General features: G+C 54.5%; 1 protein-coding gene, 1 long non-coding RNA gene and 1 other non-coding gene across 3 annotated transcripts; 2 read left to right on the top strand and 1 right to left on the bottom strand.

Annotated features, from left to right (window-relative positions):
* Positions 1-5,174: 5,174 nt before the first annotated feature.
* LOC119111736 (uncharacterized) lies at positions 5,175-9,041 on the top strand. Its single transcript, XR_005095598.1, has 3 exons — positions 5,175-5,455; positions 7,981-8,112; positions 8,904-9,041. It is a non-coding gene; the product is annotated as an uncharacterized LOC119111736 (long non-coding RNA).
* TRNAG-UCC (transfer RNA glycine (anticodon UCC)) lies at positions 8,489-8,560 on the bottom strand. Its single transcript has one exon. It is a non-coding gene; the product is annotated as a tRNA-Gly (tRNA).
* Positions 9,042-10,018: 977 nt separating the features above from the next.
* LOC119111320 (zinc finger and BTB domain-containing protein 17) lies at positions 10,019-14,563 on the top strand. Its single transcript, XM_037235135.1, has 7 exons — positions 10,019-10,628; positions 10,905-11,078; positions 11,498-11,587; positions 11,980-12,144; positions 13,226-13,411; positions 13,695-13,831; positions 14,375-14,563. Exons 1-7 carry the CDS (start codon positions 10,019-10,021, stop codon positions 14,561-14,563), a joined length of 1,551 nt encoding a protein of 516 aa, XP_037091030.1.
* The last annotated feature ends 2,005 nt before the right edge of the window (positions 14,564-16,568 follow it).

Here is a 16,568-nt window from a genome sequence, read left to right on the forward strand (position 1 = left end):
TTGCCAAGACTGGCCGCGTCCCTGCGTGAGAGAGATCATTGATAAGCATAGAGTAAGCGTACAAAAATGTAATCTCTTGGCCACTGAGGAGCCAACTCAACTAGTTGCGCTGTTAATCAAGACTAACCTGTGTTGCACATGTTATCGCACTGACGCGAGCTTCATTTACCACACATTCGAAATGGAGCGGGAAAGCGTGGCTTTCCCCTTAGAGTCACAACAGCTCAGGACAGTGCCCCGCAGGTATTCTCAATAGGTTATCTGCCTAAACGTAGTTGGGGAAAGGCTGATAACTGCATGCTCTGAAGTGATGCATGGAGGAGTGCTTACGTTTTGTTTTACGTTGAATGAAATTCCTATGTTGTGTCGATGCAATTTTTGGATCTGATTATGAAATGTTGATATTGTAACTAACTTTGAATTTTTATTGTACACCTTTAATCTTGGATTGCGATAGTCACATATATGGGGGATGTATTATTCTCGTAAATATGACAATAAATGCACCACAAGTTACCAAAGCATATCATCGTAAATTATGCCCAGATATTGATTTTCACAATATGAGCTTTATCGTTGCAACTGCAAGCATCCAGATATGCAACTCAGATGCATTTATAAGAAGATTATGCAAATTGCCAGGCTTTCACTTGTGATTGCTGTAACCATGCACATCAGCTTTAATAATAATTTAAGTGTAGATTATATATGTATATATATATATATATATATATATATATATATATATATATATATATATATATATTTGAATAATGTATCGTCGCCATCGGTAAATCAAACTGCAAAGTTTTTCGTATCTGTCTCCTTATGGCGACTCCCACGACTCTGCACCCCACCCCATCCCCACCACAATCATTTTGAGACATCGACACCCATGCCTGATAGGACTAGGCTAGCCTGAAGACAGGACCAGACGGGACCCGACGGGAAAGGCAAAACCAGACGGGATTAGACGGGATCCGAGGGAACCATATATAACTGAAAGGAGCCTGACGAGACGAAACATACAGAACGGGACCAGACGAAACCGGATGGAACGTGATGGGGCCAAACGGAACCAAATGGAATAAGATTAGGTGTTACTGAAACGGACTGGACAGGTACGAATGGGCCCGGAGCAAACCGGACCGGATAACACGACCGGGCGGGATCAGACAGGATTGAACAGCATCTTAAGTGACCGAAAGGAATCGGATGCACCAGAATAGTGTCATGTAGACCTCGACAGAACCGAACCGGATCAGATAGAACCGGATATGACGTTATGAATGGAGACGGAACCAGCTAAAAACAGGCCAAATAAGGAATAACCGGGTAGGACGAGACCAGACGGGACCGAATGGACCCGGAAGAGACCTGACCGGACCGTACAGGACAAGACGGGACCAAACAGGACTTGGCGATGGAAGGCCCCTTCTTCGGCACTGCGGGCCCATGACCAACACATGACCCGTCCCGTTTTCCGTCTTGTCTCTCCTCTGGAAATGGACCCCCTGGGCTTAGACCAACACGGAGCTAACTGTTGGGGGTTGGTGGTCTCTGGCCAAACTAGAGGCCCGCACTGTCTCAGAGGATCTCAATCGATGCGAGGGTTCATCCGACTGACATCTGAGGTCACGGTCCCGCAGACTGGGATCTGAACGTGACCTACAGCCAGCTCTTCGGGCCCTTCAGCCTTCCAATCACGCCTTTGATCGTCAGTCCCAAGGAGTGTGTTGGGCCTCTCTTAGGACCCCTCGAACACTGCCCTGGTCGACTCGGTCCCCTTGTTCGCACAGGGCCCCCTGTTACGCACTGTTGACTCCTGGCTATGAATCGTCCACTAGACGTTTAGTCCCGTACGAAACTGTAAACAGTTTGGCAGTTTTTCGTGTATCCCCAAGGGGCTAATAGGTTGCGAAGGGGCCCACAGCCGGCAGACGGAAGCAGCTTTAGCACAAAACGTAACACATTTGGGCAAATATTAAGACTCACTACGCTGTCCAGAGGGCTCTCCTGCTAGGGCCCTGCATGTTTTCTTGCCGGGTTAATCTGACTTGTGAGAAACCTTCCACGTTACTATTAATTTCCTCACATCCGCTCGAAGACCCCTTACAATGCTGCCTGGGCAACGGTGCATGCAGGAAGGTCACAGGGGCACGTGCCGCTCCTCTCGGCCTGAATTACGATGCCAGACCCTTAATGGCAGCCAGAGGACCATTTTCGTCGACTGGGAGCCCCTGAGTCATTAAGGTCATCTATGTTGATTGGGCAGCACCAGTACCTAACAGCTAGCCTCGTGTCGGGCTGGACCTGTGGACAATTTCCTAAGCAAGCGCAAGGCCGGGACCCGTGATTTACATTGGTTGAACTCCTGAGCCAGTGAGGGCCCCGGGTTGGCCGGGAGTCCACAGGGCCCCGTATTGGCGAGGCATCCCATGTCGACCAGGACAGTGGTCGAAGGGTGCAACGAAAGGCCCAAAATACTCCTCGAAACTGACGATCAAGGGCCTGGCTGGAAGGTTAAAGGCCGCGAAGAGCTGGCTGTAGGTCACATTCAGGATCCCAGTTCGCAGGGCCATGGCTTCAAATGTCAGTCAGATGGGCCCTTATATCGATTGAGATCTTCCGGGACAATGTGGGCCTCTAGTTTGGCCGGAGACCACCGACACCCAACAATTAGCTCCGTGTCGGTCTCAGCCCAGGAGGTCATTTCCCGAGGAGGAACAAGGCCGGGCTCACGATTTGTATTGTTTGAGTCACCTGAAAACGAGAGCGGTCATGTGTTGGTCAGGGGCCGAAATGCCGAACAGGGGCATTCCGTCGGCAAGTTCCGTCTGTCCCGTCTTGTCCCAAACGGTCTGGTCAGGTCTCTTCCGGGTCCATCCGGTCCCGTCTGGTCTCATCCTGCCCGGTTCTCCTTATTTTGGTCTGTTTCGCCAGTTTCCGCCTCTGCTCATGACGTCATATCTGATTCTGTCTGGTCCGGTCCAGTTCTGTCATTGGTCGGGCCCCAGCGGCTGCCAGGGCAATGCAGCGCCTATCAGGGAGTCCTGCGTTGGCAAGGGGCCCGAGTCGGCCAGAGGTAGTATTCGAGGAGGCCAGAAGAGTCTGGAGGCGCCATCGGGACCGACGATCAAGGGCCCCATTGGAGGTCTTAAAGGCACGAAAGGCTGGTCGGGTTTTATTCAGGTGCTTCAGCCTGCGGGAACGGGTCCTTACATGGTAGTCGGAAAGCGCTTTGTGCTCATCGGGGAATCCCTGAGTTGATGTGGGCCTATTTGTCGGTCAGGCACCACCAGTCCTGCAAGTCAGCCCTGTGTTGGCATGGGCTTGAGGGCCCACTTCCCAATCAGCTACAAGGCCGGGGCCAGTGATTTACACTGGTCGTGGTCTCGGCATCTGTCAGGGGTCCGGAATGCCCAACAGAGGGTCCTGTGTTTGCAAGGAGTGCCGAACCGACCGAGGGCAGTGTTCCATGTGACCCTTGGGGACCCCCTGAGACGATGCGGATGTCCCGGTTGGCCAGAGTCGCGAGCACCGAACAGTTCGCCCCGTCAGTCTAGACCCTGAGATCCAATCCCCGAGCAGGAGCAAGGCCGGGCCACGAACTACATTAGTCTGGATCCCTGAAACAATGGTTAACGCCCCTGCGTCGGTCAGGGCCCACAGTGCCTAACAGGGGGTCATAAGGCGGCGGGCGGCCCCGAGTCTACTAGGAGCGGTGCTTGAGGGGGCCCGAAGAAGGGCCGAAGGGCCCTCGGAACCAAAGATCAAGGGCCCGATTGGAAAGCTAAAGGGCTCGAATGACTTAGGAGTTACCGCTCGTAGGCCCGTGGACTCAAATGTCAGAGAGTGTCTTGTACCGATTGGCGACCGCTGAGACAGAGCTTTCCTCGATTTCGGCCGTATGCAATCATAAACAAATGGGATATCCCGTGGTTTTGGAGAGGAGGTGGCTTTTCATTATGGGAAGGCCTTTTGTCAACCCTGTGCCCCCCCCCCCCCCCCCCACTGCCAATGCTCTGGCCGCGCGCCTAGTTTGATTACGCCTTGTCGTTTTGTCTAGTCCGGTTTGGTCCGGTCCCATTCGTTCCTGTCCGGTCCGTTCCATAAACATCTAACCTTATCCTGCTCTGTTCCGGCTGGCCCCGTCACGCTCTATCCGGTTCCGCCTGGTTTCATTCTGTATGTTCCGTCTCGTCACGCTCCTTTCTGTCATGTACGGTTCCCTCGGATCCCGTCTCATCCCGTCTAGTTATGCCTTGTCCCGTCTGGTCCTATCTCAATCTGTGCGGCCCGCCGGTCTCGTCTTTTTTATCCAGCCTTCTTGTTTTGTACGCCCAGTTTTCCTGGCTTGGTCTTTTCCGTCGAATCCCATCTGACACTGTGTATATGCTGGCCTGGTCCTATCGGGTCACGCTGGTTGCCATCCGGCCGCATTTCATACCCATCTCATAGATCATGCAAAAAGGGGCAAGAGCGTATTTCTATACCATACAAATTTTATTCATTATTTGCCGTCCTTCTGGCGGGGACCACGTGATGGAAAGCGCCAGGATCTGATCACTTATTTGCGGAACTTACAAACGCGACCTACCACGGTTGACAGTGATTTTGTGGCTTTGTGACGTCACCATACAATCAGCTGTAAGTGTAAGCGAACTTCACTACAATCAGCTGACAACTTCACCGCTGATTCCTGCGCCCGGTCGTGTAAATTGTGTGAGTGACGAACGTGAGGGGAATGCGATTTATTGACATGACATAGGGCAGAGAAGTGTATGAAGGTGTTTGACAATTTGATAAATGACCGGCGCATATGTTTATAACAATATTGTATAGGTGGCCCGCTAGATTCAGGTGAAAGGGACCGTTTTGCTGAGTGTGAGGCTTACTGAGGCGTTACCAAATCTTAGGGTCGCATCGACCCTGCCCCGCTCCTTTCAGGTTGGGGGTTAAGTTTATGACATCGAGCGGCTTTGCATGATATGACGTGGACGAAGTTTACCGAACATTTGCTTGCAGTGCCTTAAGTTAACACACCATCGCCTGTTATACGTTGCCATTTATTTGTCACATGCATGTCTGATATTCACATCACACATTGAAGCATTTCTTAAAAAATTGGTGTTGTCATTTGAAGTTAACAAAAGTCAGAGGCTATCCTTAGCTGGAGCTCACTTTTCTTGCTGTCCTAATTTGCTGGGTTTTGTGTAAGGTATGCCCCATCAAAAAAAGCTTGTCATGTGATCTCCTAAAAACATCCAAATTTTTAATTCAGCTGCAGTTGCTGAGGGCAAAAGTTGTGTGTTAAATCATTTGCTGTAGAACTGTGCTTTGTATAACATTCTAATTTATTTCCAGAGTTGCCGGCCCCCCCCCCCCCAATGTGTCATCTTAAAAAGCAAGCGTTCAGTGTCCACTCCGCATGATGACAGAATGGCTCAAAATGGTAAGTGAACCATGGACCATGTTGTGTACAACTGTGTGCATATCTTAAAGAGAGATTATTTGAACCTTGTGCTTTTCTCTTGCATCCAAGTTAGATTCATCTGATTGGATTGATTATGGCAGGTTTTTAGAAGTCCATCTGAAAAACTTAGAATTTGGACTTGAGGTAGCTGCTCAGTGGCCAATACAGTCAGATTTTGTCAGGCTCCCTGCTCACCACTATGACATAAATACTTTTTGCTTGCCTTGCTTTTATCAACATGTGTGTTCTGTTATCTGTAAATTTTGTAATAAACTAAATTATAAAATGGCTGTGTTATAAATGTTGGGAAAGCTTAAGACACAGTTTGGGGGAACAGGTATGCAAACACTAGGCTGTTGTGATGCAAATTCATTGATGCATTATGGCATGGTTTTTATTTGTCCACTGTCATATTAAGCACAGTGACATTTTTGAAATGTGCTTTCTCATTGCAAAACAGTGTTACATGGTCTGTAGTGTGCACTAACTCAATTTTCAACGAACAGGCTTTTTGGTTTGTCCCTCACCTCCTGCCCACCGCCATTTACAAATGTTTGTTTGTACCAACATGATCCATGCAAGTAGAGGTGTTTCTTTGAAGCCTATCAGCCTGCATTGAGCTGGTTAAATCAGCTCAAATACAGTACCTCTAGTCAATAGCAGATGATGACTGTCCAGAGCAGATTCTCCCATGTCATATTGAGGGCAGTCACAACATCCACATTGTCATGGACTCAGAACTACACTGCAGTACCAAGAAGGCAAGAAGGGTAGTGCTGTGGCAAAAGTTTAGCAAAGTAATTGGGACAAAAAATAATTAAAGGCAATGTTTCACATTTGAGGATTTTGAAGCAAGCATCAGATATGATCAAACAAGGTGACTGATAACTATTGCTATGTTTTTTAAGTGAAAAAGACTGCTCTGGACAGCATGACCCTCTGTTTAGTGAATATGCTTTTCAACACATCATGGTTTGATTACATCATGGTTACTTGCACAACATTGATTTAGAGCTGATTGATGGCTGTTAGATGTGGAAATGGTGCTCACAAATGCCAGGAATGAATGCCTCAGCAATTATACATTTGTTGGCTTTGATGGCTGTGTGGCTTATGGAGTGACATGATTTGAATGATACTATGATGTCATGAATGCCAAGGTGACTGAAGTACTCTCCCCAAAAGACCCTCCCCCATTTTCACAGGCATGTAGCTCAGAAACTAAATGGGCATGGGTCTTGAGAAAGGCAGAGTTGTAGATAGAGTTGCAGAATTGAGCCAACAGCACTCAAAGGTTTTCAAGGTGGCTATCTCAGTTCAAAACCCCATATTAATGTGGAATACTAACATGGGATCTTAGAACTGAATGTTTCAACAAATGCTTGTGAATGTTTGTGAACAAATGAATGTTTAACAACCTGAATGTTTCAGGTACCTTTTTAACAATCATTGAATTTGTTTTCAGTTTATCTTGATAGTGCTGCAGAGACACTACGCAGTGCTATCAATAGGTGTCACTGGTCCGGAGGTTTCACAAGAGGACGTTTTTTAAATTACCTCAAAGTCTTGACACTCCCAGTGAAACTTTATGACTAGTTACATCTAACAATAGCATTGAGTAGTGTCACTGCAGCACTGTGAATACATGACAAGGATATCAATTCTACTCATTTTCTAGTCCAAATTATGCCGTAATCGCTTCATGGCAGCTCAGTATTCCTTCCCCGCAGTGACGACCACCGTCGTCATGACAACATCGTGTGCACCTTTATTGGTGCAAGAAAAGAACATTTGTGATTTACCCAGGGGCAACAGGGCCTTTTACTGAGCAGCACATTGAAGTTCAAACCAGTGTGTCACATGGGTCATGTGATACCCCCATTCCCAAATCCAAAGTGCGCCTAGAAAAGAACTGCTGTGGTAAATGCCATGGGAGGGAAATTAAATGGAATGTGCAACATTCCATTGAATTTGTGTGATTGTGACATCATGTTTGGATTTTTTGTCTAAATGAAGTGTTTTAAGCTTTCATAGCATTTATCACAAGCATTTTCTCACAATTAATGTTTTGCAAACAGAACATGCTCATTGGAAAACAATGCAACTTATATATATATATATATATATATATATATATATATATATATATATATATATATATATATATATATATATTTCTGTCATAGAGGTGATCAGGGAGTCAAATGAGATTTCTCCCGCAGTGTAAGCTACCTCAAATCGATATCCTGAGCTTTTGAGAAGGATTTCGAGAACACTGGTAATGCTGATCAGTGTCCGCGTCTGATGTAACAGTAAGTGAAAAGTACAAGCAAGGTGAGATACTCCTTTTAAATCATGAAATTTTAGCTTGATTATGTTTTTATTTAAGCGAGTAAGTAGCTGGATAATTTTGAGGAAGAGTACTGGGATTTGTCGAAGCATAGCAGAAAGATAGCTGTTTGTACTTTTGATGTTTCTGAAGTGTTTCACGGTGTTTATTTCAGTCGGTAGCGGCTGTCCGCAGTGTCGCCGCCTGGTGGCTGGAAGAGGTAACAGGCTCGTCACCGACGCCTGCGGGCATGTGAAGTGTCGGTACTGCCTCCTATCAGAAGAAGATGGGTGTTGGTCTTGTAAAGGTACGATCCTGCAGTAAGGTGGTTGAGGTTACAACAGCTTGTGCTGCTTCTGCATACTGTGTAGCCCCATGTAGTACTTAAATTGCATCATTTTTGGTGTAACATGCTTTATGTTGTAATGTGTGGTATGTCGCTTTACATTACCTTTTTACCACATGTATCTGCACAAAACAATGTCATTGCCATTTTAAACATGGTCATATATGGTTACTGGTCTGTATGTACCTTTTGCGTTTGTGCATGGGCATCATTAATGTCAATGGGGTTTTTCCTGTGCATGATTCATGTTACGCCTGTAAAGGTATGTATAGTGCCTGCAGTGGATTATCCGACTTCAGAGTCGTTTGGCGGAAATTTCACTACACAAAACGCTGAGTGCGATGGCCGGGAATCGAACCCGGGTCAACTGCTTGGAAGGCAGCTATGCTCACCACTATACCACCATCGCCCGCAATTGGAGCCTCTCCTGGCGCATTTAGATCCTTGAGGGTCGTTTTTGCCCTGAGGTCGTGTTGCGAATGACCAAATGTTTTCTTGTTAAGGTGGTTATAGTGTGCCACCTGCGCTACAGGTGCTATTCGGTGGCATCTCTTAGCACTGGCAGGTGCTACGAGTCCTTGCATTTGTCGTCAAGTGAAATAATGTGGATGTTTCTGGGCGTACAAATCCGTGACTGAGGCATAAGGTCAGATTATTGTCATTTACTTTAGGCTGCTCGTTACGGAAATGCACCGATTGTTGTGCTACACGGACCTCAAACATGCCGTGATCGCGACCATTTCTGACGGCAGCACCACAGGCAGAGGCGGCGGCGGTGGCCGGGCCGTACTGGAGCTGCGAGCAGCTGTGGCCGTCGCGACGTCACGAGGAGGCGGCCGGCGCCGAGCTGGAGCGCAGGCTGGGCCCGCTGCTGGTGCCAGGATGGCGTGCCGACGGCCCCGCGGCGCCGCTGGCAGGCTTGGCACCGGCCGGAACGACGGAGCGCGCGCCGCCGGCCCGGCCTGACGCCAGAGGACAGGGCCAGGACGCCCCGCCGACATCCCCCGCTCCGCCGGCCGGTCAGCCGGGCGCCATTTGCCCGACGTCCGGCCTGGGTGCGGCCTGGCTCAGCGCGCCGGCGGCCGGCGCCTTCTCCGTATGGGCGGGCTCGTCGGCCGCCGGCGCTGGCTCGTCCCCGGCCCGACAGCACGGCGCAGCTGACGAGCCGGCCCGGGTGGCAGCCTTTCTGCAGCCGTCGGCGCGTATCCTGCAGCTGCGCAGTCAGCTGGCGGGCGCCGGAGCGGCCGACTCAGCGTTCCGTCCGGCGGGCGGCGTGCTCCGCAGTCGCGGCCGCTCGTCACCGGCCGGCGCCGCGGCCTCGCCCACGCCGGCCGAGTACCCGTCGCCGGGGCCGGCGGCCGCCACGGCGCCTGTGTCGGAGAGCTGGTCCGTGTCGGCACCGAGGTCCGCGGCCGGGGCGGCGTCCTCATCGGCTGCCAGAGTAGGAGATGTACCGCAGGGCTGGCCGAAGGGGTCTGGCCGGGTGAGCGGGGACGCACCGGCGCCAAGGCCGCCTCGACCGACCGATCGGGCTCCGTCTGATGGCACAGAAAGCGGAGAACGGGCCACCCGCGCGCGCCGGCCGGCGCCTCAGCGCGGAGAAGTGGGCACACAAACAGCCAAAGACGTGGACAGCCGAACGTTGTCCGGCGAGGTGAACGCTTCTGATGCATCCTCTGTGCACCTGAAGATGAATGACACCGCTGCTCCTGGGCAGTCCCCCGTAGAGACGGCCGGTTCCGCTCCGGCTGCGAGACCGCTGGATGAGAACAGCTCGACTGGACTCCGGGGGTCGAGCAGCCCCCAGCCCACACGCAAGCCGGCGAAACGAAAGTCCCAGACACTCGCCGAAAGTACAGCACTCATCATGAACAAGCCCGTCGGGAAGCACTCCCATGCGGCCAGCGCCGCCGAGCTTCTGCCGTCGAAGAGCGCCAGACCGCGCACCAAACGGCAGCGCCGGGAGGAGCCGGCGCCAGCGGCGGACGTGCAGCGGCCGGCCAGCCCCCGCGGCGGCCCGTCGTCGCCGTGCCCGTCCGCCGCGCTGCCGCCTCCGCCACCCCGCTCTATGAAGGCCCGCATCCTGGCCCTGGTCGACCTGGAGAAGAGCAGGAGCTCGCAGGAGAAGGACCGCAGCGCCGGCGAGAAGAACAGCTCGGGGCTGACCGCCCGGGTCGACCAGCAGAAAGCCAAGGGCTCAGCGCTGGCGGCCCGGCTCGACCAGGACGAGAGCAAGAGTGCGAAGGCGTCTGCCCCAGTCGACCAGGAGAAGACCGAGCGGCCGGAGTTAGTCGTCCGGGTCGATGTGGAGAAGAGCGGCAGTTCTGACATGGCGGGGGACAAGACGTCACTGGCCGAGCCTGAGTCCAGGGCGAAGTCCGGTCACGGCGAAGGTCGGCGCAGCAAGACTCCTGGCTCCAAGAGGGGCAGCTCGCGACGGCTCACTGCCTTCATGGTGGTCCGCAAGGTGGAGACAGGTGGGTGTGTTGGGCGCGGTATGGGCGGGTGCGTGTGGTTGGGGGGCGAGGGGAGTGGCGGAGGTTGCGTGGAGCGATGTGTAGCTGAGGGAATAACGAGCTTTGTTTCTATAACCGTCCCAACATGCAGCACTTCTGTGGCTCTACATAGTGCCTTGTCGCCGTGGGCGGGGATGCATACACAACATATGCATCGCACGGATGTGGTTGGTATTTGTTTACCATGGACGGATTGGACCAAGAAGGCCGCTAATTTGCGTGCAACGTTCTCCACAGAGGGATCAAAGCCCGAATACGAGTGCATCGAGTGCAAAAAACACTTCACTACATTCTCCCACTGGAAGAGCCACGTGCGCTGTCGCACGGGCAAGGCTCGCTTCAGCTGCTCTCTGTGCCCTTGGAGAGGGAATGCAAAGCAGCATTACAACTATCACATGGACAGGCATAAAGGTGTGTTGTAGCCAAGTCAGTCATGTGCTTAGTTCGCCATGTATGTGCTCGTGTGCGGCTGTGTTCCAAAGCTCTGTGTTTGCTTCAGCTGACTGACATCGCTGCTGCAAAAGCACGGCTAAGCTGATTGTCTGGAGTCTCTAATTATGGCAAAAGAAACGCAAAACAAAACGGTTGCCTGTAATGGCGCCTGTTGTGTTGTCTATGCTCACTTTCGCGCAGGGATGGGCATGTTCAATGACAACGGAGGCTATCGTAATCGGATAGGCTCTGATAACAATATCGACAATTCATCGGAGCTCGGTGATTTCATGGCAGGCCATTTAGACTTTCCAAGCTGATTGTTGCCATTTACATGAAGTTGTATGTATGTGCGCATCTGACTCATGCTGGTCACTCACGCGGATAACTCTCACCAGGCACTCCTCCATCTCACGTATGCTCAATCTGCTCGGCCAAGTTTCTACAAAAGTCCACCTTGGACCGCCACATGGCCACCCACAGCACAGGTGAGTGGCGTGTCAGGTCCGGCCCCCGCGGCGTCCGTCTGACGCAGCGGGCACGTCTGGTGCGTGCCCTGCCACCTAACGACACATGCGATTTACGTAAGGAACATGCAGTATTTTCCGAAAATTCTTCAAACAAGATTGATCACATATGGCACATGATCCAGCTTCCAGTTTCATCGATGGTCTCCCGGGATGTCAGATCTGGCTTGGGAGTTGAAGTTCTCGCAGTGTCCATATGCGTTTGGGAACTTTGTGAACGGGTCTTTGTTAGTTTTGTTCGTTCGCTCGGTTGGCTTTTATGTCTGGTTGAGGTATCTACGGTGCTGGCGGACTGCCATACTCGGCTCGCGTGCAGCGTTGCCGGCTTTATAGCGGCGGCCGCCACTTTCCAGAGGGCGGTCTGCAGTGTGCCGTGTGCTCCACCCGCTTCACCTGCCAGTACAACTACCAGCGGCACCTGCGCACTCACACCGGCGAGAAGCCTTTCTCCTGCCAGCTCTGCGGCCGGGCCTTCTCCGACCAGGGCAACCTCAAGAAGCACATGCTGAAGCACAAGGGTGGGTGTGCAGCGACCATCAGACGGCTCATGGCTACCGAGCCAGGGTCGCCACCGAGCCGGGGTCGCCGCGGTACACTGTCGGCAGGACGTGATGTCTCCGTCTGCGGCCACCTGGCTGTCGTATGCCCGTTTGGTGTAGGCTATATTTGGCTTATATGCGACGACGATAATTTGTATAAGACGTTAAGTTAGCCCGTTTCATGGGGAAGGGAAGTCTCCCGACGAACGTTGTTCTCAACTTTAGCGGCGTCTTTGGACGAGCGCTGAGGTAGGTTTCGGTTGTCTGTTTCATAGACGCAGCTGTGTGCATTGTCGGATAGACCTTTAAAACGGGCATTTGCGATAGATGGAGGTCGAACCCGCGCTAACTGCTGGGAAGGCACCTATGCTTACCACTGTACCAACAACGCCTGCCTGTGCTTCTAGCGCAGATGTCTGTACCCGAGGCTGCAGCTGCTGTCGACGCCGTGTGCACATTCGTCCACGCCAATTACAGTCCAGTCCGGTGGAAGTTGTCATGTCATATCTCTACCCACTCAGATTGCTTTCTCCGAGCCTATCCGTCCAGCACGTAATCGCTACCGTGTCATGTCTGTGTGGCGTGACGTGTGTCTACACAGCGTGACATGTACCTCGTCATGTTGGTGTACCATGCGTGGACTGTACCCTGTTCGTTTTGTCCGATGTCCGCGGAGGGTGCGGAGGAGTGGTGTTTGGTGTCCGGAGCCGCGCCTGTACCGTGTCCGTATGTCCGCAGAGAGTACGGAGGAGCGTATTCTGTGTGTCCGGAGCCTCGTCTGTACCGTGTCCATTTGTCCGCGGAGGGTGCGGAGGAGCGGTATCCTGTGTCCGGAGCCGCGCCTGTACCGTGTCCGTATGTCCGCAGAGAGTACGGAGGAGCGTATTCTGTGTGTCCGGAGCCGCGTCTGTACCGTGTCCATTTGTCCGCGGAGGGTGCGGAGGAGCGGTATCCTGTGTCCGGAGCCGCGCCTGTACCGTGTCCGTATGTCCGCGGAGGGTGCGGAGGAGCGGTATCCTGTGTCCAGAGCCGCGCCTGTACCGTGTCCGTGTGTCCGCAGAGAGTGCGGAGGAGCGGTGTCCGGTGTGTCCGGAGCCGCGCCTGTACCGCACGCCGGCCACGCTGTCGCAGCACCTGCGCGAGTGCCATGATCTGCCGAGGCCGGCGCAGCGCCACAGCTGCTCCACCTGCGGCAAGCACTTCTCCCGCCGCTCCGACCTGCGCAGACACCAGCGCATCCACACAGGTGAGCAGGCGCACGCGGGTCAGTACTGACGCAACGACAGCACCGACACGGTGTCAGCTCCGACACCACACTTGGGGATAGTGTATTTGAGGCCATGTTTGGAAGAAGTTGGATCCAACGAATGTCAGAGTGTCTTGCCAGCATGTTGTGTCGTGCTCGGGCGTCTAAATTGACAATGTGCATTGCCGAAGGCTGCGATGTAGTGTCGCGCTGCGTTAGTTGTCTCTGGGCCGGTTGTGGCCTGCGCGTGATGTCGATTGACGTGTGCGCCGTCCTGCGGCAGAGGAGAAGGAGTTCGGCTGCCCGTACTGCCGTGTGACCAGCCGGCGGGTGGACACACTGGCGCGTCACATGGCCGCCTCGCACCGGCTCAGTCGGGACGAAGCGCGCGCCAAGATCCGCCGCGCGGCCGGCAGCCCGGCCGGCAGCCCGGCCGACGACGAGCCCGACGAGCCGGCGCCGGCGACCACCGCCCAGCCGTCGCAGCTTCCGGCTGACGTCCAGTCGGCCGCGCCAGCCGTCGCGCCGTCCGCCGCGCCGCCCGCCGCCGGTCACCTGGTGCTGGTGCAGGTGGCTGGGTCGGCGCCGCCGGCCGACCCGACCGGCGCCCAGCTGCTGCTGGTGCCGGCCGCGGCCGGGCAGCCCGACAATCCGATGGCCGCGCCGCCCGCCGGCGGCTCGCGCACGCTGCCGCCGGCGGAGCGGCCAGCCGGCGTGGCGGGCACGGCGCGTCGTGATTCGGTGCTCAAGTTTTGTCAGCCGGCGGCGGGCGACGAGCCGCGCCTGGCGGAGCTGCAGCCGGTGCGGCTGGAGGGCGGCCAGCCGCCCGTGGCCGCCCAGCTGATCCACCGGTACCCGGCGGCCGAGCCGGCCGACTGGCCACCGCAGTCGGAGCGGCCCGGCCACCCCAGCCTGCCGGCGGTGGCCGGCGCCCACCCCAGCGCCGGCCACGCTTACGGCCAGCACGGGCCCAGCAGCGTCGACCAGCGCTCGGCGCAGCAGCTGACCAGCTCCCAGAACCACCTGCGCCAGCTGATCGGCAACGCCGCCTTTGAGGGTCTGTCCACCATGTTCGACAACCTGCGGACCAACGTCGTGGCGTGCATGTCAGCTCACGGCCGCGCCCAGCGGCCGACGGAAGCGGGGCCGTAGCGTGCGGTCTGCCGGGGAAGGACCCGTGAGCTCGGGACCTTTGGCGCCCGAGGGCTGAGCAGTGTTACCACACCGCGTGACCTGTGCGAGCGCCACGTGTCAGACCGGGGCCGCGCGGGCGACATCACGGAACGGTGTGGAGCGGCGTCCGGGACGTCTTCCGGGCCGAGTCGTGGGCGCTCGCGCCGCGTCGGATGGGGCGCTGACGTCGCCGCTGATGCTGCCGTCAGTTCAGGAGGCTGAGCGGCGGCGCCGGGGGCCCTGGCGGCTGATGTATGGGCGAGGACGGACTGCGGGCCCGGAGCCAGACGGAGCGCGGCGGCGTATTGCTCGACGCGCGTATTTTGTACCTGACCAGGGAAGGAACACAAGACGGGTTTGCAGGTTGTACGGACGTCCGTGTTGGATTGCATGTTGGTTGGGAGGAGGTACTTGATGTATCTCCTACCTTTAGGTAGGGGACCGTTGAAACTGCCTTTTAGTGCTCATGCGATCGCGTTTTTGCGTTTGTATTGTCTGAATTGGTCAGCTCTGCGCTTGCGTCGGGGTCTTTGTGGCACCTTTATAAAAAGGAAATATTATTAACGGGATTGCTAAGTGAAGGTGTAATCAGCGAACAAATTATGTTGATGTTCTGTAACTTATAAACATTTATCATGTTTTAATGTTACCCGTCTGGTTACGAACCGAGTGCAATTAACGTTTTCCTTGTGAGCTACCTTTCGAAGGAGTCAGCAATGCCATTGCCTTGTGGCTGTGAGATGGAGCCGGGGGAGGGGGATGTTCGGTGCCGTGTTTATACATTGGGTATAACCCAGCGTGCGCCGATTTTGTATGTACGGGTGCAACCCTGACCGTGTCGGTTTGTGCGTGCAGTTGTATTCCTAGTCCGCGTCTTTTCGTACATAGCGCGTAATTCGGGCCTGCGTGGGTGTGAACGTGCGAGTCTAACTCTGGTGCGAGCTACTGCGCACGTGTCGGGCGCAGTGCTGCTGTGTGCACAGCGAGCGCTGCGAACAGCGCCAGTGGCGTCAGTGCCGACTGCCAAACGTGGTGTGCGCCGTGCCCGGCCGCTGACCAAGTCCGGCAGCCGTGGTGCCAGGTCTCCGGGCACCACTCTAAATACAGATCAGTATAGCTGACGGCCGCCTGGTCTGGTCGACAGTGGCGGAGGGCCGACCGCAAACGGTCAGCGGATTCGGAGTGCGCACTGTCTGCGGCTGACGGCCAGGAGCCACCAGGGGCAGCGAGCTGCCGGGGCTGTTGCTGGCACAGGGAGCCGACAGTGGAGAGTCGAGCTGAGAGCCGACATGGGGGAGCCGTACTGAGAGCCGATACAGGAGAGCCGAACTGGGAGACGGTACGGGAGAGTCGGGCTGAGAGCCGGTACAGCAGAGGCGGGCTGGGAGCCAACACGGGAGAGCGGGCTGAAGACCGATACAGGAGAGGTGGGATGCGAACCAACACAGGAGAGACGGACTGGGGACCGAAACAGGAGATTCGAACTGAGAGCTGATACAGGAGAGTTGGACTGGGAGCTGACACGGGAGAGTCGGACTGAGAGCCAATACAGGGGAGTTGACTGGGAACCGACACAGGAGAGTGAAACTGGGATCAGATACAGGAGAGGTATCTGGTACACAGCGGACGACAGCAGTCCAGGCGGGGGAGAGGGAACGCGAACTGATGCTGACGTGCCGGGCCACCGCACCAGAGGCCGGGCGCCTCCCCTGCCAGCAGCCTGATCTGCCCCACACCACCGCCCGTCGCGTGTCGCTGGACACAGCGTCGCTGTGTGTGATGGCTCGGAAAGTTATGACACACGTGGTGGCCTACCTTGCACCTGTCCAATGTAAATGTTGTCTCTTGCCTTGCATTGAGACAGCGTGGTTTTGACATATGACATATGACACAAGGAGGCTTTGAGCAAGGCTAGAAAATGAGAATACAAAAGCTGCTTGTTTATTATGCAATAAATTGCCATATACGAGCAGAGGAGTACACA

This window comes from Pollicipes pollicipes, unplaced genomic scaffold (assembly GCF_011947565.3).
Source record: "Pollicipes pollicipes isolate AB1234 unplaced genomic scaffold, Ppol_2.1 Scaffold_7261;HRSCAF=8764_pilon_pilon_pilon, whole genome shotgun sequence".
Classification (NCBI taxonomy): Eukaryota; Metazoa; Arthropoda; class Thecostraca; order Pollicipedomorpha; family Pollicipedidae; genus Pollicipes; species Pollicipes pollicipes.